General features: G+C 37.6%; 1 protein-coding gene across 15 annotated transcripts in view; it reads right to left on the bottom strand.

Annotated features, from left to right (window-relative positions):
- nfasca (neurofascin homolog (chicken) a) overlaps positions 1-25070 on the bottom strand; it is an 82944-nt gene that overhangs the window by 35136 nt on the left and 22738 nt on the right. For 8 of the 15 annotated variants that reach the window (XR_014604262.1, XM_084100679.1, XM_084100685.1 and 5 more), the window contains exons 1-5: positions 6081-6723; positions 5798-5815; positions 4239-4344; positions 3017-3207; positions 1624-1746 (exon numbers count right to left, since the gene is read on the bottom strand). Coding sequence is in view for 14 of the 15 variants with exons in the window: in XM_084100679.1 (XP_083956805.1) it covers positions 1624-1746; positions 3017-3207; positions 4239-4344; positions 5798-5815; positions 6081-6192 (550 nt within the window). In the remaining variant the exon portion in view is untranslated. Of the gene's footprint in view, positions 1-1623; positions 1747-3016; positions 3208-4238; positions 4345-5797; positions 5816-6080; positions 6724-8750; positions 8925-15605; positions 15665-25070 lie in introns of those variants that run through there. The other 7 variants (XM_084100683.1, XM_084100686.1, XM_084100681.1 and 4 more) reach the window with 2 other exon arrangements.

The following is a 25070-nucleotide window of genomic DNA, read 5'->3' on the forward strand; positions in this document are numbered from 1 at the left end:
ACAAAAACAAAAGAGAATCCAGACTCATTTGTTCAACTTCATTTGATGTCCAATAGCCGACAGGCAACAGAAGAAATAATGCTCAAGATGAGCGTGAGAATCACACGCATGATTATCTTCTTCTGGCCTGAAACATCACAAGGCTCAGCAAATGTGACACTCAAGGGAAAGGAGTACGAGATGAAGACAAGATGTTCTGCACTAATCAACACTGAGTCTGGATTTAATAATGATGTCTCCGGCCTTGTGGATCAAAGAGTGTAGTGATCACATGACATTCTAGTGATGGATATTATCTCATGTGCAAAGAAGTTAGACAGTATCTTAAAGGTGAAGTAATGCACAGTATATCGATACCAGATGGTATTAGAGATGTTTCTAATGTATTGTATCAGTTGTAATTGTATATTTAATTATGCATGCTCATTTCCCCTATTTTTACATTTAGATTACCTTTGCAAAAGTTAATCTAATAATTAATACTAATAATTTAACAACAATGACATATTTAATTACTGTTAAATGTAATCTTTAGCAAATCTGAAGAATAAATATAATTTTTTAATACTGTACATTATGTAGCACTTAAAACACTGAGGTTTCAGTGTTTTATTTTTTTATAAAAAATATAGAATTTTATCGATCATCGTTTATACGTCATCATCTTTTATAGGTTATCGACTTACTAATGATGGCCACAATTTTAATATTTGTTCATCCTTTTTAAAATCTTTATCTTATGCCAGTTTAATATGCAAAGATAACTACATTATATGTACAGAATAAATTAATTTAACCAAAAAATGGTGGCACTATCAAAACATTTATTTGTTTGTTCGAGCCCATCATTTATGGAAGAAAAAAAAGATTTTATGCTTTGGAAAATCATAATTATAACATAAAAAGTTTAAATGATAAGATACTAAGTCATGATTATGAGGTAAAAGTTTAAATTGTGACATAAAAAGTGACATTTAAAAAGAAAAATACTTTAATGTCTTTAAATAATTTAATTGTGATTTACCAAAACATGTTTGCTTTTTTATATAGCAGAAATAGGCTTCAATATGACACATAAACAGTGGCTTAACCAATAGTGTTAGTTTGAGACAAGGTTATCAGTTTGACCAATGAAAATGGTGTTCTCGAAAGTTCTTTATCGAATTTAGGACTATACTCAACGATGGAAATTCAAGCTAGAAGTTACTCTATCTAAAAGATCCTTATGATTAATACTTCTCATTGACACATTTCATTTCATTTCTCACTGTACTAATGATGACAAACAGTCAAGATGTGTGATCAAAGCAGTGCAGCTATGTGTCTGTCTGTTTCTTGATTCTAGGTCTGTTGAAATGCTTCAGTGCCATGCTTGTTTCTGCTCTCTCAGCTTTTTTATCAGGTAGTGCAGATTCGCATACATGCACCAGCTCAGCACTAATGCAGTAACGGACACTGCTGTGCAGAGGACACAGACTGAGAGACTGAGAGAGACAGAAAGTAAGAGGAAGTGAGAGGGAGGTTTGAGGAAGAGGTAAAACAGAGCGTGAAGGTGAAGGAGAGGAGGGGTAAGGTTAAGAAATTAGACGTAATCAATCACAGGACGCGATGAGCAAAACTCACAGCTGTCCATCCAGAAGGTTTCAGGAGGGGGGAGACCAGGGGGAGGGTTGCAGGGCAGGACGAGTGATACCCCCTCACGCACAGTTACCGGATCCAGAACCTCTTTCGGCCACAGTGGAGACTCTGAGCAATGGAGACAAGTTCACCAGATCAGGGGATATATAACACAATGACATAACTCTATTGCAAGTGGTGTGCATATTACTTTTAAAGGGATAGTTCACCCAAAAATATTGTCACCCTCATGTTGTTCCAAACCTGTATGACTTGCTTTTTTGGAACACAAAGCTTTTTCTTTACAATGCAAGGGGATGGATGATGTCGAGCTCCAAAAATTATAATAGAGCACCATAAATTAATCATAAAAGTAGTCCGTACACTGTCCGAAAAAATCTGCAAGAATTGTACAGCTTGTCACTGTACCCTTAAAGGGATAACTGTACTTTATTAACCTCTAAATATTCTACATATGTGACCCTGGATCACAAAACCAGTCACAAGTCGCACGGGTATATTTGTGGCAGTAGCCAACAATACATTGTATGGGTCAAAATTATTGATTTTTCTTTTATGCCAAAAATCATTAGGATATTAAGTAAAAATCATGTTCCATTAAGATATTTTGTAAATTTCCTACCGTAAATATATAAAACATTTATTTTTGTGAGTGAATGCAGCACAATCGCGAACATAAATGGACAACTTTAAAGGCGTTTTAATTTTTTTGCACCCTCAGATTCCAGATTTTCAAATAGTTGTATCTCGGCCAAATATTGTCCTATCCTAACAAACCATACATCAATGGAAATCTTATGTATTCAGCTTTCAGATGATGGTCCAGGGTCACATATTATTATATATTACTAATCTAACATACTCTAACCTTTTAGGGGTAGATAAGGAACAAAGTTTACCCTTTCAAATGACACTGATTTCTGTATGTTTTGTAACCAACTGAAACTGAAACATGAGAGTTGGTTACAACTGAGATAAAATATGAGAGCTAAGCCTGAGAGGAAAATTATCGGTATAAGCAAATGCTGTATGACTTCAGATGACTTAAAATATTGCATCATCTGGACTACTTTTGTGTTCCACATAATGTTCTACAAATGTCATTCACCTTTTATTATTGTATTTTTAAATACAAATGCATTTCCATGCTTTAAAAAAACTATAGAACTACAATATACACAATCCCACACACAACCTCATATTATGTCAAGTATACTTGTATATTGTACCACAACAAAAGTCATATGGGTTTGAAACAACTTGATGGTGATAGATAAATGATGACAGAATATACAATCCCTTTACAGTCAGTTTGCATTAAGTGCATGTTGTGTACAGTACATGTTGTGCTTTGACATTACAGTAAACCAGCCCTCACTTGACACTCGAAGCAGGATTTTGTTGGAAATTGCTGTGCCAAAGTCGTTGGAGGCAAAGCACTGGTACTCTCCTTCATAATCTTCCGGTTTCCCACTGCTCCTGAACTCCAGAGTTCCGGAACGACTCCGCATGGTCACCCGCGGGTCCTTCCCCACGTTAAAGAACTTCCCATTCCGCCGCCACAAAAACCTGCACAGACCGGTCACAAACAGGATTTGTGCCAACTTGACGCTGTTTATGTAACAGGTCCATTGTTGGAGCTTTTTAATAAGGGGATTTACACACACATAAAACCAACAACATGAATACCAAACCACAGTTGACATGAAATGGAAATTTACTCTATTTCCCTTAATGTGAGCAATTCATTGGTGCATATGTTTATTTATTTTTTATTTGTAATTTTAATTAAAAATGTCATAACTCGATCTTCCAGTGAAAAGACAGACTTCTCATTTCGTCCTCATAAACTTGCTCTTTCTTACAATTGCTAGTTTGCATTCAGATCTGCATCCATCCAATCAACGACCGATGGACAGAACCAAGTCTTCGCCCAACATTCTTTTTCGATAATCCGTTTCACTTGGATGTATGTCACAATATGGAAAAAAAAGATCTTCCGTTTCATTGCGACTTTGAAGAAGGGTAGGATTGCGTGTCTGGAGTTGACTGGGTGCCATTTACTAACCTACTGAATATTCTGTGAGCGTGAACACTAAACTGAGCATATTATTAGACCACAATTGTTTTGCAGACCAGGCTGAGTGGAAGGTTTTATAAAGCCCAACATACCACCAAACAAAAAGGCCGTCTGAATGGCCACACTGTGTTGAGCTGGTCAGGCCTGCTTTTCACAAACAAGCACAAGTAACAAGAGCCAGAGTGAGCGCCCCTGCATTTCTGATGGCATGAGAAGGGTACAAGTGGGAGGGAGGGTGGACGAAACTGGCAGCGCCACTGTCAGGTTGGGACATTGGGTGTCACTCTCACAAAAATGCGCTGGTCTTTGTCATGCCGAGACTAATGGCCGTCGGGTTTAATTAGACGGCGACAGAAGTGAAAGAATGAGAGAGAGAAGGACAGGATGATGTAAGGTGGAAATGGACGTATACAGTAAGAGGTTGCTGACAAACTGGAAATGTAGAAGTGGCGAGAGATGGAGACAAAAAGATAGAGAGGAAGAGACGGCACAAAGAAAAAAAGGTTTCATCCATTCTCACGTTGGCACGGGGTTCCCCTTGGCCTCGCATTCAATGATGATGTTATCTCTGGGGTCCACAATGTAGTCCTTTAGTGACTGCTTCACAATGGTGGGGGGCTGTTTCACTGTGGAGGGAGGGACAAAGAGAGAGAGTCTTATCTCAACAGCACTGTGGAAGAACACTCAAGTTACTCAATATCATGTATACTTATGCAAGCGTTGCATTTCTCGCTGCTGTCTACAGTACAAACTAAACAAAAGGTTGTTCTATTCACTCTTAGTAACAAAATATAGATACAATTAGTATAGAAAGATATACTAATTACATTCAAATTCCCTGCCGCTTCCGTGTTTGTTTACAAAATATACTGGCTTATTTGATAAGATTATTGTACCAGCTTCGTTTACCACAATTTACCCCCCAAAAAACACAAAATGTGTTAAAAATGGTGTAGAATCAGTATGGGCCTCACAAAAAGTTGTGAGAGATTGTAAGATTCAGTGGACACAATATCACTTTAGCTAGTAGCTACTATGCTACATGGCCATTATGTAATACAAATTTCGTCAATGGACTATAGAGTGCAACAGTCAGGTTCCGGAAGTAAAACTCATTCACTTTCTCCATAGTGGAATTGATTATTAAATGATAACCTATGAACCTTTAAAGACATACTGTTAGCTACGAGGTTGTTAATTAATGGCAGGCACATATGCTTTTGTTGAAGCTATCAGCCGGGTTAAAAAATTTTGTTTAACATCAAAATTGGCCTCATGGAATAAAGTGTCCATTGTATGCACACTTCATAATCTGGCTTGAAGTAATAGGACATCCGGGTTTACTTTTATGAGTACTGTGAATTCCGACATACTTCTTTTTTCAAATACTTTTTTACAGTAACTATATAGAAAGGAAGTATGTGATGTCAGTTTCCCTACGCTCTCTCAAACTACTTAAATATCTGTATATACTGAATATGCATATTTTGCAATAAAGGTTAAATATATTGTTTTTATATACATAACATATTTAAATCAATAGATTGGAGTGAAACAAAAGCCGGTGAAAAAGTGGGCGGGCACTGTTGCACTCAGTTGCATTACACCAAATTGTGCCTATTAGTCTCTGAGTTCACTGTATTATACTCATTGAATGTGATACATCATTAGCCACAAGATTCTTGACTGCTTTGCTCTACTTCTAGCTGGCTGAGAACTGTGGGTATTCTGGCACGGCTAACAAACCCCTGAAGTAATCCTTCCTCTCAAAGACATGGCCTGCCAAACAGACATGCTCTTGGGCTTACATTAGAATATTAATCAGCTTTAATAAATGATAGACTTTGTAATTTATCGGGAGTAACACAGTGAACTTATGCAAGCTCTCTTGAGACTGTGTTTGAGGGTCTTTTCAATGGTTTTTGGGGACTTGCTCTAATTGTAAAAAGAGATTGGGCAATGTCCAACAGCAATAATTCTGTTCTTTAGATTTCTGATGAGATAAGTTTTGTTGTAAGCTGTATTAAAACCAGTCGCTGATTAAATGAACAAGTTAATCCGTGTTAATGAAGCACTTACGCTCTTGCTGGATCTTTGCTGTTAGTTCCAAGAAGGGGCGGACGGAGAGAAAAACATTATTTGTGGGAATAGTTAAAAGAGAGAGTGAGGAAACATGGGAGATGTTAAATAATGACTGTAGAGAAGACAATAATTAAAACATTTAATACAGTTCTAAGACAAACATTTATTGTAGTTAATTTCTGCTAAACTACAAACTGAATTACTAGTTATTATACACACGTCACTATGTCTACTTTAACATTGTAATACCAAAAAAAAGCAACCAAACAAATGAACCTACCTGTTAATGGGCCGCCAGATGAATGAAGCGGAGAGAAAATTGCAAATACAAATAGAGAGGGCATATTAATAAGACTATTCTGAAAAAACAGAACATCATACCAAAAATACATCACTGTCACATTAGCAAATCATAATCAGTGCATTTGTCTTCCCCATATGGCAGCATATTTAATCTTCGACTGTCTTTCTTTGTCAGTCAGTTAAAGCGACAGCCCCTACGGGGGGTTCGCTCACATTCGATAATAACCACAATCACTATGATGTATGTTATCAGAAGAGTCAAGAATTGCTTTTGCGATTGTGCTTTGCTAATTAAAGGAATATGACCTTCATCCTCAGGTTATAGTATCAGAAAGCATCCATGTGTCTGTGGTGCTTTTCATGGGATAGCGACAGGTGCATCTCTGGCTCTGTGCCATTCATCATCTGACATCAATCATAGCACATAAGCAAGGTCACGGGGGATGGGACGTCATGGGCAACATATGTGTTAGTGTGTGTGAGCGCATGTGTAAGGTCAGCTGGGACACGATGACAACCCTCGTCAATAGAAATCACATTTCGGGGGAAGTGTTAGGAGTGAAGGAACAATAATGGAGAGATGCTTAAAGTCACATCTCAAGTTCAATTCATCTTTTAGATCAGGGGTCTTCTGAAGGGGTTCTGACTATAATTGTTTGAACTAATATCAAAACAAATACAAGTCTTAAAAAAAGTCCACCTTAAAATGAAACAGTATGACTGGCTTTTGGGTAAACTAAGCCAAAGTTAAGAAGCCAAAGTTCAGTTAAATGTTTAAGTGCTCCTCCTCTGTTCAAAAGTTGGGGGGGGGGCGGGGATTACATTCATTAAAAGTGACAGTAAAGACTGTTACATTGTTACATGGTGTTCTTTTCAACATTGATAATAATAAGAAATGTTTCTTAAGCATCAAATTATTTCTGAAGGATCATGTGACACTGAAGACTGGAGTAATGATGCTGAAAATTCAGCTTTGCAATCAATAAATTAAATTTTCAAATATATTAAAATAGAAAACAGTCATTTTAAACTGGAATCATATTTCACAATATTACTGTTTTAGTATTACTCTATTTTTTATCGAATAAATGCAGACTTAGTTGGATTATTTATTCCTATAGTCTCCAAACTTTTGACCAGTAATGTATTTGTATTTTAAGCATCATAAAGTATACAAATCATTAATATGGTATTATAAACTCAATTTCATCTTATATGTATTGTATATACATATATGTTTGTTTCTCTATCCAAACTAGGTCTTGGTCTGAAAATTACAAGTCCTGTTATGGTGCGTGTAATATGGAGTATAAGCGTACAAATGAAGACACAACACAGTCACTAATAGCGAGATCAGATGCCTGTCATTTCCCAGCAGCCCTGCTGCTGCATACATTCAGAGAGGTCGAGAGGTCAGAGGGGTATTATGAAGTGCTCAGAGACAGGATCAGTGCTCCAATCTTCTCCATCTACACAGATCAATAGAGATTCACACAAACGGGACCAGAGCCTGTAGTGAAAGCTCGAGATAGAGGGGGAGAGTAGTTGCCAAAGACGGAATGAGAAAAAAGGCCAAATGAGAAAAAGAGAAAGGAAAGCGAATGATGGCGCTTTGGGAATACAGGCGGAGAAGGGGAGCTGGGGAGGTGCTGACAGCCCCTGGTCAGACTGAAGCTCCCTCTATTGTTGAAGCTGGTGAGCACTGAGCGCCGCTGGGGTTGTCTCGCTCTGTATGAGCTTTCAAATCATTTTTCATAAGAGATAAAGACAAACCTAGACTGCTATTATTAGAAAGAAACTGAAAAAAATTGAGGGGTAGAACAGACAGCAGAAGGCGGAGTGGATTTATTGGTTTCTTTGTTGCAGATGCAGTGCGGATATAATGGATTTTACTCATTTATTATGTTTCATAAATGGTATGACCATGATATAGACCAGTGTCTCGCAGGACGCTATAAATGTGCAAAACTACATATTTTCAAATTTGCTTAGCTGACTAATCAGTCTTAAGTGGAACTGCTAAGAGAGCATGACACCACTGAGATAATATTTTGTGCAATCAATTATTGTGGCACAGCATTGTCCACTGTAAAATCTGGATCCTAAAGCAAAACCAGTTAAGAACCACCATTATAATTTAGTGTAGTGCTGTTTTTATCGGAGAAAATAAATGGCAAAGTTGGTAAATGGATGTCACGTCTATTATTTAATGCATAATGGCAGAACAATAACCCCATTAAGCCTCAAAGAGAGGTTAGAAAACCTCATCAAATACACACTTAGTGCAGAATATATAATTTATGTTGCGAGTTAAAGTGGCACACTGTGGAGGTCTAAATATGAGTGCGTGTTCGTATATGATGGGGGATGGGACTGCATGTGATTCTCTGTCCTTATATGATGAACGTGATCATGAACAACTTTGTTGATCCTGGAACAACATTCCAATCAACCAATCAGATTTGGCTTACAACCAGGTTTAGGTGCTTCTACATCAGTGTTATTCAGCATTATCATTTACCTCTGACTTTAGGGATCCGTTATGGGTGGGGTTAGATTTAGGGGTAGGGATAGGGTAGGGATTTTCAAACAGGAATGTTGTTCCAGGATCAACAAAATATGTCATATATATATGTTGATGACTTACGGTCCAGTGGGACTTCAATTGGAGCCGCTTCCTTTGACAGCAGAAAGATTATTGACAACACCGCCAGTGCCGCCCACCGCCCCTGCGTCCACATCTCTCTCCTCCAATTGGCTGACCCGTCCCGTCCCAGCTCTCTACTGATTTAGTTGCACACTTTTAGCTGTGTTGTGTTATCTGTGAAAAGAAAAACTGCTTGTTAAGGAACTTCACTGAATAATCCTTTTGACATACTGTGACATTTAGGAAGTGCCACTGGCCTTCCAAACAAACAAAAACTTCTTCTCGTAGAAGCCTATTTATTCAGATTTTGCAGGGACACCCTTAAACGCTAAAATACACAGTTGTGAGTGTGTACTGCAGGCGTGGGCTGTGCATACGTGGAGGTTTTCAGCTGGCCTACATTTGCAGTTGACACGAGCATTCCCTGGAGCCATTGGCCCTCTTACAGATGAATGCGGCATCAGCGCATCACACCTACACATCACCATACAAACCTCCAAAGCAGAAAGAAAAAGACTCTTGCTGGTCAATCGGTTCACTTGACAGGGTGACCGAACCCCAAGATGGAGGACAGGGCTAATATACAAACCACTGAGGTCTGATGGCAGATGTTAACTCATCTGGCTTTAGCTGTATGCTCTGGCAGCTCTGTTTCTCTGCACTAGTACATCTGTCAAATCCTGCTCTCATAAACCTGACATTCTCTCCAGACTTTCCTCTACGCTCTTTGAATAACAGCACACACACAGTCTGGAGGTCAGTGACAAACCCTTCCCTGCAGATACCATCTACTTATAGTTGATCTTGGCGTAATTATGCAAATGAACAGCCATGGCCCTATAATTCACATGCCTAGGGTGGTCTGGGTAGCAAGACCCTTTATTATACAGTGTGCAAAAAAAAAAAAAAAAGCAATTTCAGGAACAAGATTGGTGGTTGAAGCATGCCATATACCTCGCTGCCTCCTTTCTCTCTTCACTCAACTGAACACATTGAATCTGGAACAATGATATTCCAGCATTCTGCTCTCGTGGTTTGTTGTTTGATTAATCAGATATTACAAACTGTATTATCTGTCAGTTCAAAGTGTGAAATGAACTACTAAACAGATGGAAAAATGAGAATTGGATCAAGTGTGAAATTCTTTCAACACACTAATGCCATCATTATCAAATATCTGCACACAAACCATATGCTGGATGAGTTCAAAGTACTTCATCTGCCCCAAGGGAAGATAACACATGCCTCTGCTTCATGTCACTCAGTCAAGAAGGGCTGAAACTTAGTGTACAACGAATCATTGTTGGGGAAGCTACTTAAAAATAAAAATTTTTAGCTTTTTTAAACTAAAAGCAAATCAAAGCAAAGAATGTGGGCTTTACTGTTGAGCTAAGATGTAGCTAAACATTTTTAGCTAAACATCTAAAAACGTTTTATATATAAAAAAGGGTGAACTGACAGTTCGACTTTTTTGTGTGTCAATTTCACCATTCTGAATTGAAAATACAGCATAGGCTATAATTTACATGATTCATGTAATTCATAACTCAATGTGACCAGCAAGAAACATTAACGGAGCTGCTTTTTGACATATTAGGCATACGATTAACAATGTGTTCTTTTAGTGTTCTTATTTTTCTTTATTCCTTGCTTGCTCTTTAAATAATATAACTGTTAATGTATACAGCTATAAATATAATTTTTCTTTTTTTTGTGGTTATTAGTTTAAATCATTGAAAACCTCCTGGATTCAACAAATCAATGCATTTAACAACATTTGAACAGATACATTTAAACTAAATACCACCAATAAAGCTAAAAACACACACAACAAATATATATCTGAGGTAAAACTAAGCATTGAACTAAATATGATGTTATAACAATAAAAAACATGCTTGCATTGCTATAAAAATATGACAAAAAAGCAATTTAGTGAGTAGCTACACTGCTATGGATAAAGCAGCTTGTTACAGGAAAGCTTCCTTGTATTGAAAACCATTGAGTTATAAGAACACTAATAAAAAATACAGATATTAGTAGCATTGCTAGTTTTAACTAGTTAATCCAGACTTACTGTATGTGATGAGACAAAGATTGAGAGTACACAAAAAACTAGAAAGATGCAGTGAACTAGTCTAAAAAATGTCCTTCATCTTGACCATCATACCCGTCATAACAGAGTCCAGGTGGTTAGAAAGAGAGACAGTCTGAGGCCTGGAGAGAAGATGGGCTTAAGCCAGAAAAAATCTGCCACAGAGGTCACTGTCAGCCCAGGGACCCCAGCATCCTTTTATTTCTCGTTCAAACTCTTTCAAAGAGCCAAAACTTTTTTGGCTGCCTGAAATCCCATAAGCACAATTACAGAAAAATGCTTGATCTTTCACCACTCTGCTGTCAAGGTAAAAGAGACTTTCCATAATAGATCTGATACATATGCATACACGCACACATTTATATAGCATACATGCCTCCAGGACGAAACTCTGGCAAGAGTTATTTGGCAGGCTCTGCTGTCTGAGAAACCCCCAATATGAATGTCAGAACAGGAATGATCTAACCCAAATAGTTAAAAGACTCAAGGAAACCAACAGCATTGCAAGTCTCACCCCCACATCCAAAAGAGGCTTTTCAGTTTATTCTAATGGAGCGAACAAGAGATATAGGCACATCTGATGAAGTGTTTTGTGCTTGGTGAGCTGTAGTATATTGAGATTACAGAGAAGCATGTGGCCTAATAGCATGTGTTAAAGCCCCCTCTGTGACCCCAGCAATGACTCGTGGCACACATCCTCGACGGAGTGGAACAGGGTTTGCATCCTGCCAAAGGCAAGACAAGCCATGGGTTAGTCACTCACTGAGTAATCTCCTTCATTTAATTCATAAGATCTAGAATTCAACAACCAGCGCTAAATTAAAATAAAAATAACTTGAAAATAACCATTGAATCGCTGACTCAAGCAAATCACATCAAAAAGATACAAATGGTCTACTAAAACAAAGCTTAATGACACAATGACTTAATAACTGCACCAATCTTTTCATGACTATGGAAGCCCATTTTCACCTTTTGTTTAAAAAATAAGATAGTTGTGACAGTAATTATTTCTTGTAATTGCATCTCATAATGTGACTATTTCTTGATTTACACTTTATTTTACAATAACCAGTGTTGTTATCATTAACTAAAACTATCAAAAATCATTTTTGTTCATTGAAAAAAAAAAAAAAAAAAATATATATATATATATATATATATATATATATATAGTTTTTTTTTTTATTTTTTTTTTATGTTGCTTTGGGAACATATTAAATATATAAAAAATATATAAAATATTATTAAAATGATTAAAATGATGCTAAAATAATACTGACAATTATCTGGTTTATTTTGTACAGTGAGGCATAAACAGGCTTCCATGACACATTAAGGCAAACAAAATTACATGAAAACAAACACTACGAGGCTCAAAGGTACAGGTGATACAAAAGGTAATGTGCTGTTTGGTCTGCAAGGGAATATGCAAAAAAAAAATAAAAAATATGCAAGAAAAAGAAAATTATAAAAATTCTAAGAAATATTTATGGACCCAAATTTACCTGCCATTGTGTGGAGACGTTAATTTTGGAACCTGGTATGCAACCTGGTATCACAGCTAGACCCTTATTAACTCTTACCCTTAGGTAAATTATTTTTAAATTAGATCTCACATTTAATTATGTTAACACCAGCTCATCAACTGCATTCTGGGAGTCATTAATGCTATAATTAAACAGCATGTGTGCTCATATTTGCATTGATGTCTAGATGCATCCATGTTTCAAGTTAGTATCCTTTCATCAACAACCAGAAAAATATATATCATTTTTACTGCAGAAAAACAGAAACCTTCAGAAGGAGTGTTTTTAGCCAAATGGCTTGAGGGATGAGGGGAGTGAGGTGAGGTGGGCTTCAGTGTGGAACTGAAACAGTGATTAACAACATAATAGTCCTGAAACCCACTTGAGCTCCATCAGAGCAGGTGAGTGGGCATAGTGTCTGACTCTTCACTTGTTAATGGTCACGGTTATCACAGCTTATTAATGCATGATGGCAACAGCACCCGCCGGAAAACCTCATTCAGTGAGAAAAGTGATGCATTTTGAAATAGTTTTGATGCACTTCATGGCTGCACTAAAACTTCACCAAGACATCTAGTAGCCTGGAAAAGAGAATGAACATGCCCGCATTTATACTTTAACCAAATATGACTTTTAATATATGTGGTGGTTTTTGAATGGGAGTAAGCAATACAAAAATATATAAATAATATTTTTTTGGTGTGTGTATCGATGGGCCACTTTCATATGCGGTTCTAAATCTAAACTTATCCAATTTCTGGTCCTCTGACCTACAGGTAAGTCTAAACATTTGTATCTGATTCTCCTCTTATTTCACAATTATTCCAAACATTAAAAGAAAATGCCATTCAGTATGCAAATGGTTGAAATCACAGTCCCTCTATCTCATTACGAAAAACCTAAGATGCACATATTTTAACATAATGTGAAGGACATTAAAATTCCATTAAATTACTTTTCTGAATTAGTCAAATGCAGCGTAATAAATGGTGAATATTTCCAGAAGCGAATATCGGGTGCAGAATAAAAATGACCTAATTTATTTTTAATACCCACATATACTCACAGCAATATTTTTAAGAAATGTTCATTAAATTCAAGTGCCTACATTTGATGTCACAGTTTCTAAGGACACACAAAAAATAATGTAATATTTGGTGGTGTTCATGGAATAATGCCTTAAGATTAATGCCTTAAAAATCTGATCAGTGCAGACACGAAAACTAAAATGATAAATAATTAAAGCCCATAACTAAAATTATAAAAAAAAGGGGTGGGAAATATCGAAGGGCTTGTCTCATTTTTATTGAAAAGCCAACAGGCTTTATTAGAAACCTGTTTTGCCAAAGTACTTGGTAGTCGGCTGTAGGTGGTATTAGTGGGAGGGGATTCGCATCTGATTGGACTAAAGTCTTTTGTAATGCATGTGTGTAACCGGTCCCACTCGACCCGCTCAAAGCGGGTTTGGAACCGGGGTCTCCAGCGAGGGAGGCGGGAGGCGGTATCTTACAGCTCTTACTGGCCTACGTTCATTACACAAGGTTAGTCATCAATAGGGTTGGGTATCGTTTTAATTTTAACGATTCCGATTCCTAATTTCGATTCCAATAAGGTAAAAAATAAAATAAAAATAACTTAAATATAATTCACATTTAGTCTTATTGCAAACCATTTAATTGTAGCTGAATATCATGAACGAAAATCAACAGGCTAAAGAACACTTATACAGGCAACTTTTGCCTGTGGGTTAAAAACACCATAGAAAAACAACCTAACTAATATACATTTCAAGCATTATTAAAAGGCAAGTAAACATTCAGTAATTAAAAAAGAACAAGTAAAACATTAGCAAATCGCAATAAAAAGTTACTACTGAACAAAGATAATATTGAAATGAACAGTGTTTTAAGATTTTCAGGTATTCAGGAACAGAAACTGTAATCAAATATAAAATACCAATGCACTTTAGAAGTAAAATATACATTACAAATAGAGTTACAAAAGTTATTCAGTCAAAAACGAGTGAATTTTCTCTTTGTCTTTTGTTGTTTGAGTAGTGTTATTAGCTGCTGTCACTATACACAGTTGCCAAATATAGTTACACATGCATGCAGCACATAAAAGCAAGTCGTCTTGCGCTTGAATGGTTTAAAGTCATATTGAAATGTTCACAAAGGAATCGATAAGAGGAATCGAAATTTTATTTTTTTAACAAGTATCCGATTCCTGACCTCAAGTATTCAATTCCAGAATTGGAATCGATTTTCGATTCCCAACCCTAGTCATCAATACTGTTTTCAATTAAAATTTTTAATTGCACACATCTTCTAAAAGTATAGGTTGTTAATATTAATAAACTTAACTTTCAAGTCTAAATGCAATGTAAATGAGCAATTAAAACAACTTGATGCATTTCTGTAAAAAGAAAAAAACCTGAAAACTAAATGGCACTGTGAGGGCAAATGTCCTTGGTGCCACTGTAGGTTGAAGGTCTAGCAGTCTGGAGTTTCATATCTCTGTCTCTCTCTCTTCATGTCCCTAGTGTGCTGATGGTAGTACAGCCCCAGGCAGTCTTCTCATCCAAACACACGCACACACATTACCCATACTACCGTTCTATAAATACTCACATGCCCATCACAGCCAATTACCCTCAGTGGAGCCGTGCCTCTCCGCCCAGACGCCCCACTCACTCCTCCTCGGGCCCCCTTCAGCACTGTTCCTCACTGAGACAGAGTCTGAGGATGCTGGACTAGATGCCCCCTACAGCTGTCACTTACACACACCATATGCACGTTTTAACACTCCATTTTCAATAGACATGAAAAACTTTACACTCGCTTTCCCTGAGGGCATGGAGGAGATTTTCCATACTTATGTGTCCCACAGACACTGTTGACACTAGAATATGTATTTATATGTGATAACATACATCCATTAGCATTCACAGTGACAAAATAGGGCCATCTGATATTAAAAAATATAAGCTACTTTAAGCAACATTCAAATGAATAAACACAATTGATGAATATTATTTTGTATTATAATACGGCTCTCGAGAGTTGATTCTGACTGGTCGATCACAGCATTCTGTGATTAAATATAAATAAATTAAAATAAAATCAATCAATCACAGCAATCTGCAATGAAATACTTTTTAATGGCCAATGGTGTAATCGACCATAAAAGTAAATAGCTGCAGAGCAATCAAGATAATAGGTATAAACTTACACAAAGGGGTTGGAAATTTGGTCAATGGCGAGGCTGATGATGGCAGAGACTTCTAAGACCTGTGAAGACAAAAAAGGGGGTTCATGATGTTTTTTTCTGTTCACCTGCATTTGTTTATTATTATTGCAATTGTAGTTGGTACCGACATACCACTGGTTCTTAATAGAGAAAGTAACATAGAAGCAAAACTTAGTGTCCTCTGTCTGCAGACATGAGGCTTTACTGTAACATGAGGCATTCCACTTCACTTAAGTGTACCATCAAAATCTGTGGTCCTGAAGACAGCTGAGATTACAGAGTACTGGACAGGCGCTGTGTAATCTTGACCTCTGAGGCATGGGAGCCTGACCTCTGTCAAACAGAGGGACTATAAGGCCTTTCCTGACTTGACAATATTGAGAGGAAAGAACGGTGAAAAAGAAGACAGTGAGAGAGACGTGAATAATATAGAGCCATGGATGAAGTGCTGATAGAGAGTGAATCCTGCTGACGTCTCGTTCTCCTGTGGCACGCTGCACAGACTGATCTCTACGGACATTAAAGGCGCTGAGCAGGAGAAGGAAATACACACTGTGTGGATGTGAGCATGCTCAAGACATGATAGAGATGTGCGACTTGGGGACAGCTTGTCTGTGTCCATTACATTTCCCAGTTGCACAATTCTGAGATGTCTACAATACTTTGCTTCATAACATTTGACCTAACACCAAACACAATTGCTAACACTTTGTGCTATGAATATGAATGATATATCATATAGCTTGCTGAGGAGAGGTGTGCTATTACTTTTTTTTGCCTGGTAGACAATAAAATGGGCAAAATAATCCCACAGATTTATATTGAGGGAGTGACTCAAACTATTTCTAGTGGACAAAATATCAGACAGACTTGCATGTGGGCTATTTTTTAGTTCAGCCAGTAAGAAACCAACCAGAATACTCTAGTAACTGCATAGCAACATGCCCAAAAACAGTCAGAACAGCCTAGAAAACACCCAGAACATCCTATCAACCACCTACTATAGCAACCCATGCATAGCTACATGCCAATATAAACACTAAGAACACCCTAGCAACCACCTGGCAACCCCCCAAACACCTACTGCATAAAAGCCTAAATTCAATCTTATACTGTAAAGCGATCGTGTCTCTTCAGAAAATGTTGGACTAAACTGCTCAATTCATATGGATTCGTTTTATGATCTCTTTATGAACTTTTTGAAGCGTCAAAGTGGTAGTTGCGTAGGCTGTCAATGGAGGGACAGAAAGCTCTCAGATTTCATCAAAAAGATCTTCATCTGTGTTCTGAAGATGAACGAAAGTCTTACGGGTTTGGAACGACATGAAGGTGAGTATAATTAATGACAATGTTATCCAATCCATCTTTTTGAACGATATATTGTGCTGAAAACGACTCTCTACAGCTGGCAATTCAGGAAAGTCAGATCTGAAATGGTGAAGATAACAGTTGTGTAGCTTTGTGTGTCAAATGTGGACGGTTCTGACGTAAAGGACAGGCATGAGGACATGTCAAACCAAAAACAACACACAAAAGCCGAGAGGAAGGTGGTTTGAACTGCTTTCACTGACAACCAGACAAGCATTCAGTCATGCAATCATACACAGTCTTGCTCACACTTCACTAGACCTCTTCCCAGGAGGCAGCCGTGGCTCATCTGTAAGGGCAGGTTGGGCAGTGCCCCACCAAAAAATTCATCCAAAACATAGACCTCTATATAAACTGAATCAATAATAAATTGTCAATTTGTTTAGCATTTTGCAACAAATATTTTTCAGATTCTCTAGACTATTTTAAGTCGTAAAGTAAGCTGGATATATTAAAATTTAGTGCATGGCTTCCCCAGGTGTGTATTATGATACAGATTTCAAACTGCCCTGCTTATTTTCACGATACCTTACATAAACCTCGCTCCAGACCAAGACGTTAGTCTGCATCAGGTCAGTTACTAGTTGGCAGGTCTGTTCTTCCTATGTGGAGTAGCGCATCAAAGGAATGAAAGTATAAATACTTTAGTTTAAACGTGCTCATGTGAATATCCTTTATAAAGTTCAGTTGTGTTTGTTAATGTTTGAGAACAGACATGACTTTCTTTTCCTAACTGGAATTCCTCCACAACTTGTAATATTTTAAAACAACATTCGGAGGCAAGTAATGTTGAGGCAAAACAACATTAGACAGATGTTGATGATTGCGTTATTATATCCCTTGTTTCTACATCTTCCTCACACGTTTTGATCAGGAGATTCAGTAATATTTCAGAAGATGTGTAATAGCGCCCCCTACCTTATAACAGTGAAAACACAGAAATCCGGAAAATTCAAGGAAATTCATGGTTGCCAGGTTTTCGTAACAAAACCAGGCCAATTGCTATTAGAAACCCACCCAATCACGAGCCTAACTAGTTCAGGGGGATAAAAATCGATTTCCAATTGGGGGTCGCATAAATCCAAGGACAAAAAATAAACAACCGCAGCAACAGTGCAAATTACGTGGGAAAACCACAGACTTTGCAACACTGATTCTAAGATAGCGTTCTATGCGTGTGTCAGATAGAACGTTATGCTAAATAACGCAACCTCTGCTAAAAGTGTTCTGCATGTGTTCAGCGATTAAATGTAAAGCTTACAAAATGTTTATCATAAACTGGCGCTATGACCTAGTTAACTAGCTAACTAAATTTACTGTCAGGAGCCGCTATTGCCAGGAGGTCACAAAAGGTTTTTCCTGCCTCCCTTGAAGCGCACTGTTTAACGCACACATCTATTGTCTGTTTGTCACCCAATCTCATATTGTCCGGTAACATCTGCTCCCTTATGGAATACACTTCCTGTCTGACCTCTGACATCATCCATTAGTGGATCTTTTTAGCCTTTACAGGTCAGAGGGCCACAGTAATAACAGCCTACACAGGTGGACAAACAGTCCAGAGATTTATAGAAAAAAATATGAAACATCATCCTACTAAAGCTTGGTTGTGGATGGTTATGGACACACTTAGGCCTATGCTTTAAATGAAACCAAAACTTGCACTAAAGATGCACGAAAAAAGAAAAAAAAGGGACAAATAAATTAGATATGTTATGAAGACTTCAGGGAAGGTAAGAAAGAAGGGTGCAGAGCTGTGTGGATCTCATGGTTGGCAGGAGCGATGGTTCAATGTTGCAGAATGACCTAGTTATACCAGGAGAGAGGATGGAGAGAATAGATGTGGGGAGGGGGTGGCAGGGAGAGGGAAGGGAGGGGACGGAGAAAAGGGGGACCATGGATGAACAGAAAGAGAAGGAGTTTGGTGGAAAGCGAGAGGAAGTAGGAGGAGGAGGGAGGGATGAAGACGGTGGAAAAGGAATGGATAGAAAGAGGCATATCTCCAGCCCTAAGGGGAACGATAAATCAATCCCGCCTCTTCATGATTAGAGCCGAAACTCTGCCTGTTCCTCCCACTCATTGCTGACAATTATTACCTGATGTAAATCCAGAAATAATGTACACCTGCAAAAATCTGGAAAATGACACCTTTGAGACATAAACGTTATCCTGTGGATTCATACAACCACTATCCTCCTGAGCAGAAGAGGCAAGAGCAGTGTGGATGTTTTACTGTGTGGATGTTTTTACCGGAAACTGCCAGATGCTGACCTACTCTACTGAAGGTGGCACGAGGAGGATCCTTGCGGCAAGGAGAAGATCTGGGTCATGATGCTCTGAAGAGCTTGTGGTGACAAATAAAAAAACATTTAAAACACATTTTTTGACAGCACTGGTTTTAAATGACCTGAAGGCTTAACCGCATGAAAGTCAAAGACTTAAATACTTTTACTTACTTTAAAGATTGTTGATTACTGTTTGGAGTCGGTAAGATTTTTTTGCCAGAAATATATATATTTTTTATTTAGCAAGGATGCATTAAATTGACCAAAAGTGAAAGTTAAGACATTCATGTTACAAAAGTTTTTTATTCTATTTTTTTATTCTAAATAAATGCTGTTCTTTTGACTTTTGAATTCATCATAAAATCCTGGGGAAAAAAATCCACAAAAATATTAAACTGTTTTCAACATTGATAATAATATGAAATATTAGCATATTAGAATGATTTCGCAATATCGACTACCATACCGCTCAAATGTTTATGGATGGTATGATTTTTTTAATGTTTTTGAAAGAAGTCTGAAATGTCTTGAAGAGACTTTCACCACACATACACAAACTCTTTTATATAACCCTAGCTAATCATTCAAATCTAATCACCATCTGAGAGATCTCTGTTATTAAAAGTGCTTTATATTTTCTTCCCTATGTGAATGCCACCAAAGAAATGTGTCTGATGGGGTCAGGAGAACCCGAAACAAGCCAAATAATTCAGGGCTTCCCAAAGAATAGCTAATTTTGTACACCATTACATGCTCTGAAACAGATATATAAAGGGAGATGTTTCTTAGTTTGTTCACTGTTCATCACGTAAGAGCAGTGTTTTTTATCTGCCTACTTCATGTCCAAAACACGCTGTGCCACATCTGAAATATTTAAGACCCCCCTTCCTCTCCTATAACCCTTAAAGTAGACCACCCTCCTACACCCTTTCAGCATGGCTTTAGTCTCTTCCCTTCTAAAGTGAAATTGGATTCTGTCTAATCTCCGCCAGCACATTCGGTTTCCTCTCATTTCCTCCTGCACTGTTTAATTCAGTATTTATCCAATCGCAAAAAAGGTCACACATTCAAGTAAACAGGCCAATAGAAAACCTTCTTTGATGTGTTTTTGTATTGATTTTATATTTGATCTAATTTCTTCTGTTTAAGTGTATTATAAAAATCTGTTTTTCTTTGTGGATGTCCTGTAACTCAATAAGATGAGATGAGTTTGTGCCTCGGGAGAGACAGAGATAGGTAGGAACGAATTCTACAAAGCACACACCCAAACCCAGCTCTCCTGCAAAACACTGCTAATGACCCAGTAACCAATTCACACAAACTATTATATGCTTCTAAGTTACTTCATTTCTTTCTTTCTATCTTTCTTTTCTTTCTCACTTTCTTCCTTCCCCCATCTGAACACAAACGCAACCCAATAGCTTATTATCCAAACCCGAGTTCCTGCCGTGGCCAATGGTAGATGACCAGGTCGCTAGGGCTCCATAGCAACAGCATCGGGTGAGGGGTTTGTGTGTATATGTGTTTGAGTGTAAAGCTCGTCCCAGAGGAGGTGTGTACTACGCCCATTACCAAGCCAGCGCGTGCGTGTGCGTTAAGGGTTGGTTGTTGTTGTTTTTGTTAAGTCAAGAAGGGAAGGTACAAAATGTACAGCCCTTTTATTACATTATCAGGTCTGTTAGGCACCATGTGGTTAAATCAGGCTTACACAGGCATAAAAATGAAAACGGTGTAAAACGCACCTGTGAGCCGTTTCCGCGATACTAAGTAATACGGGTTCATTAGATGTGCAGCAGATGTGTGTTCCTGCACAGAACAGGATTCTGGTCAAACCCCCCACCCCCGCTAAAAAAGTTCCAGACAATATATTTCTGAATGACTTCCCTTTTTAAGCATTTTTGGAACAGATTTAGTGAATTCAAAACAAACTGACGCCATAAACTAGCCTTAGACGCTGTATTCTGTGTGTTTTATACATATAGATTGAGAGGTCACATACAGGCCAGTCATAAATATTTAATGCATGCTGATTCCTGTGAAGCTCACGATGAACCCTCTTCTATTGACAGCATTAAGGAAATACCTTAAAGGTCATGGATGAAAAAAAAGTCTTTTTTTCCCGCTGATGAACTGACTATATTGATGTATCATTTTTATAAGAATACATTTTAATATAACATTAATGTAATTTTGCTGCTCACTCAAGAATGATTAGATATTTTTATAGGAAAAAAAAAACACAGACAAAAGCACACAATGTTTTTTTTGCAGTTGCACAGTGGTTAGGAGTGATGGGTTACAAAAATAGCTGCTGGGACTCATTTCCTGCATGGGTCCATCTGCCTGGGGTTACCGTGGTGATTAAATACATTCTGGATCTCTTAATGGCCGTTGCTGTGCCATCCCACCTCCTGGGACATGGGTCCCCCACTCCTCCCCGTGTCTTTTGCTCCTCCTCCGTTCGCACTTATCATAAGGAGGGATTGGTGGATATTGTGATAGGTGTGAATATAGTCTCTAGAGACTCTCGTTCACTAGATGATAAGAAACGGCTATTAGTATGCGTGCATGCATACGTGTGCGTTTGATTGAATTTGCATGTGTGTTTGAGTCTATGTGTGAATGAGAGTGTGACAGAAAAGGGGGGGGTCCGAGAGACGAGCTGCTGACAAATTCATTAATTAAACCTCAGAAATCTATCCACCGCAAAATAACAACTACAAGAAACGCCCCTGGAGCTAATTTTGGAGGGTGGGCTTTTCATTCTTTTGTGATTATTCTAATCTGGACACACGCTGCCATTAAAGCTCTCGTAATAGAGAAAGCCAACCAACGAATGAGATGAAAATGGAGAATATGTCCCTCCTCATACAGACAAAGAGCAGACATGATGTTTTAACCTCCTTGAGTAATAAATAATGCACTTCAAATTTTGCAGTGGAATTAATACAAGTAATTAAAAGTATTTTTTGTATAATAAATTAAATATACATATTACAATTATATATAGTTAAAATTTAGGGATGCACCGATATGAAGATTTTGGCCAATATCGATAACCGATAATTATTTATATTTAAAAGCTGATAACTGATATATTGGCCGCTAAATCTAAATTTTTATCTAATTTTTGAGTCTGATTACAAAAACAAAAGTCTCACCATTAAAATCCATGTCCCAAGCACACAAATATAATGTTCTCATTATAATTTTCTGCAGCCTATTTGACAGACTTGCGATGCATGTTGAACTTAACAGATTTTTTCTTTTCATTTCAATCATATTTCAAGCAATTCAAAACCATCATGGCGAACAGAAGTGTCTCAGCTGAAGGAAATAATAATTTTTTTATCTGTGTTAATATAAATTGGCCAAATTTTTGTATCGATACTGATATGGTGGCCGATATATCGGGCATCCCTATTAAAATTAGTAAATTAGTTGGAATTGTACAATAATTTAGGCTGATAATAATCACAATTATTTAAAATAAACTATATGTTAAATATTTAACAAATGGTCAAAGTTAACCCATTTTTAGTTTGGTGTTGTGGATATTTGTGGTACAAATCTTCAACAAAGGCTCCTCAAAGAAAACACAGCTTTAAAGCATGCTGCTAAGAAACCCATAATCACACTTCAAACACATTTCACACAAACACTCTTTGCTAATCATATTCAAACAAAGAGACAATCCCCCAAAAATACTGCTAATTACTTTGTGCTTCACCTCAGCGGACCCAAAGGGTTCATGAGATGTTTTTCAAGCCCCTGAAGCAGAGAGAAGACCAGCTTTGTGGAGGACCATCCCTGTCCTAAACCATTCCGATTGAACCTGTTCCAAACGCCACAGGGTCGACGCAGTTGGTGCATTCAGGCACTGACGATAATATATGCGCATTCTATTTAGGGTGCTTTCTTAATTCTGTAGTTTATGCTAAAACCTAAAGCCTCAAGATTCACCCTTCAGTCAGATCTAAAGACACCAGCAAATCGTAGTGAACTGACTTCTGATGAATCAGTATTCCATGCCAGCCTCTGTTGAACTTCATGTCTGCTTCAGCTCGTACTATTGCCCTCAGGCGCTGTGAATGTGTGCATGAGGCAACACAAGGTCATAATTCAGGTCAGTGCTTTTTAGAGACATTTAAATCGTACCTCTGAATTTATTCCTCTCATTTTTGGTGGATTTTATAGGCATGTAATACAGCCTATCTCTTACAGTCACATGAAATGCGTGTGGATAATTTCTACATGCTAGCAACACTTTTCTGTCGTCATCTATCATGTAACATCCATAAAACATGCCCTGACAGCTTTGAGCTACAATAATGGCTATGAATGGATCAAAAATTGAGGAAAGCATAAATATATTCAAGCTTTTGATGGTGTGCTAATACTGTAGACTTTCCCTCTAATCCCACAGCCAAGTCTCTTTAGATTAGCCTTGGTCCTCTGGTGATCTTGGCAAAACAAGAACATTTATAGCTTTTCCGTGTTCCTCAGTATGTTTTTGAATGAAACCAGGGCAATGAGCATGATATTAAATTACATCACATTATGTTATTTATTCACTCACAGTTTCAGCAGAAAAAAAAAAAAAAAAAAAAATCGCACAGTCCAAGTGCAATGCTCAAGGGTCCAACAACTGCTCCCCATCTGGGATTCGAGCATCTGGCTCCATACTCTCATCACAATATCAGTTCTTACAGTATGATCTTACTGTAGCCTAGTTGTAAGACTATTACATTCAATTTAAAGGTCTGGAAGTGCTGACTAACAGCTGAATAATGCTGTGGGTGTAATTATGCTGCATATGATGGTAATTCTGCTGAGATTCTGCAGACTATGTAGATTCACTCAGCACCACACAGGTGGCAGAAGTGCTTAGCTAGAGTGGACACGAACACAAGGGAAACGATTAATACTCCAGAAGAGCATCGCCAGTGTCACACACCAGAGCTAAATCTCTCATTATGGAAAGCAGAAGGCTTTTTAAAGGACACAGACCTGGGCTAATTGGCGACGTTTTGGAACAATCCATCTACGTCTGCCCCAAACTCAGGATGTAAATGGCTTTTTAATTTTATAACAGGGTATTTATCCACTCTGAAAGGCACCATAAATTCTATTGAAGTATATAACTGAATTCAGACAGTGACTTTACAAAGTAATTCATATTTTTTATGCAATCAGAGCGCATTCTATTGGTAGAAAATCAGGCTTGATTCTACTTTGGCGAGGAGACCAGGACTATGTTCAGAATAGCATATATACACACATAAACAGTATCCAAATTTTCAACATAGAATACCGGGACAACTGACTACATTTGACCTACGATACAGCAATGCATGTATGGAAAACTGTATCCCATAATGCAATGCACCTGACCTAAATAAAAATATATATATATATATCTTGAATCTTCTTTTTTATTGGATATTTATGAACTTAGCACACACACTGCACAGTATGCATTAAGCAGCATGTTATATTTCTTCTGAAACTAGTTATAATTCTGAAATTCTGAAGGTGTGTGCTAAGGTTGGAATGAGTTTTTTTTTTTTTTTTTTTTATGTCCCTGGGAGGAATTGATGGGTCTTTGAGCCTTCAGTCTAAATATTTACAGTGAAAAAGCATCTCTGTGCATTATCTGTGAGCACATTAACCTCCTCCTGTTCAGCCCACACAAAAGTATGGGCTTTTCAGCCCCCCATACACAGAAACACAAACATACAGTATACACACAGATCTACACAATCAGCCCCTTGTATTGCATGTCCGGTTGTAT

The sequence above is a fragment of the Abramis brama genome (genome assembly GCF_963993115.1).
Source record: "Abramis brama genome assembly, chromosome: 23".
Taxonomy (NCBI): domain Eukaryota; kingdom Metazoa; phylum Chordata; class Actinopteri; order Cypriniformes; family Leuciscidae; genus Abramis; species Abramis brama.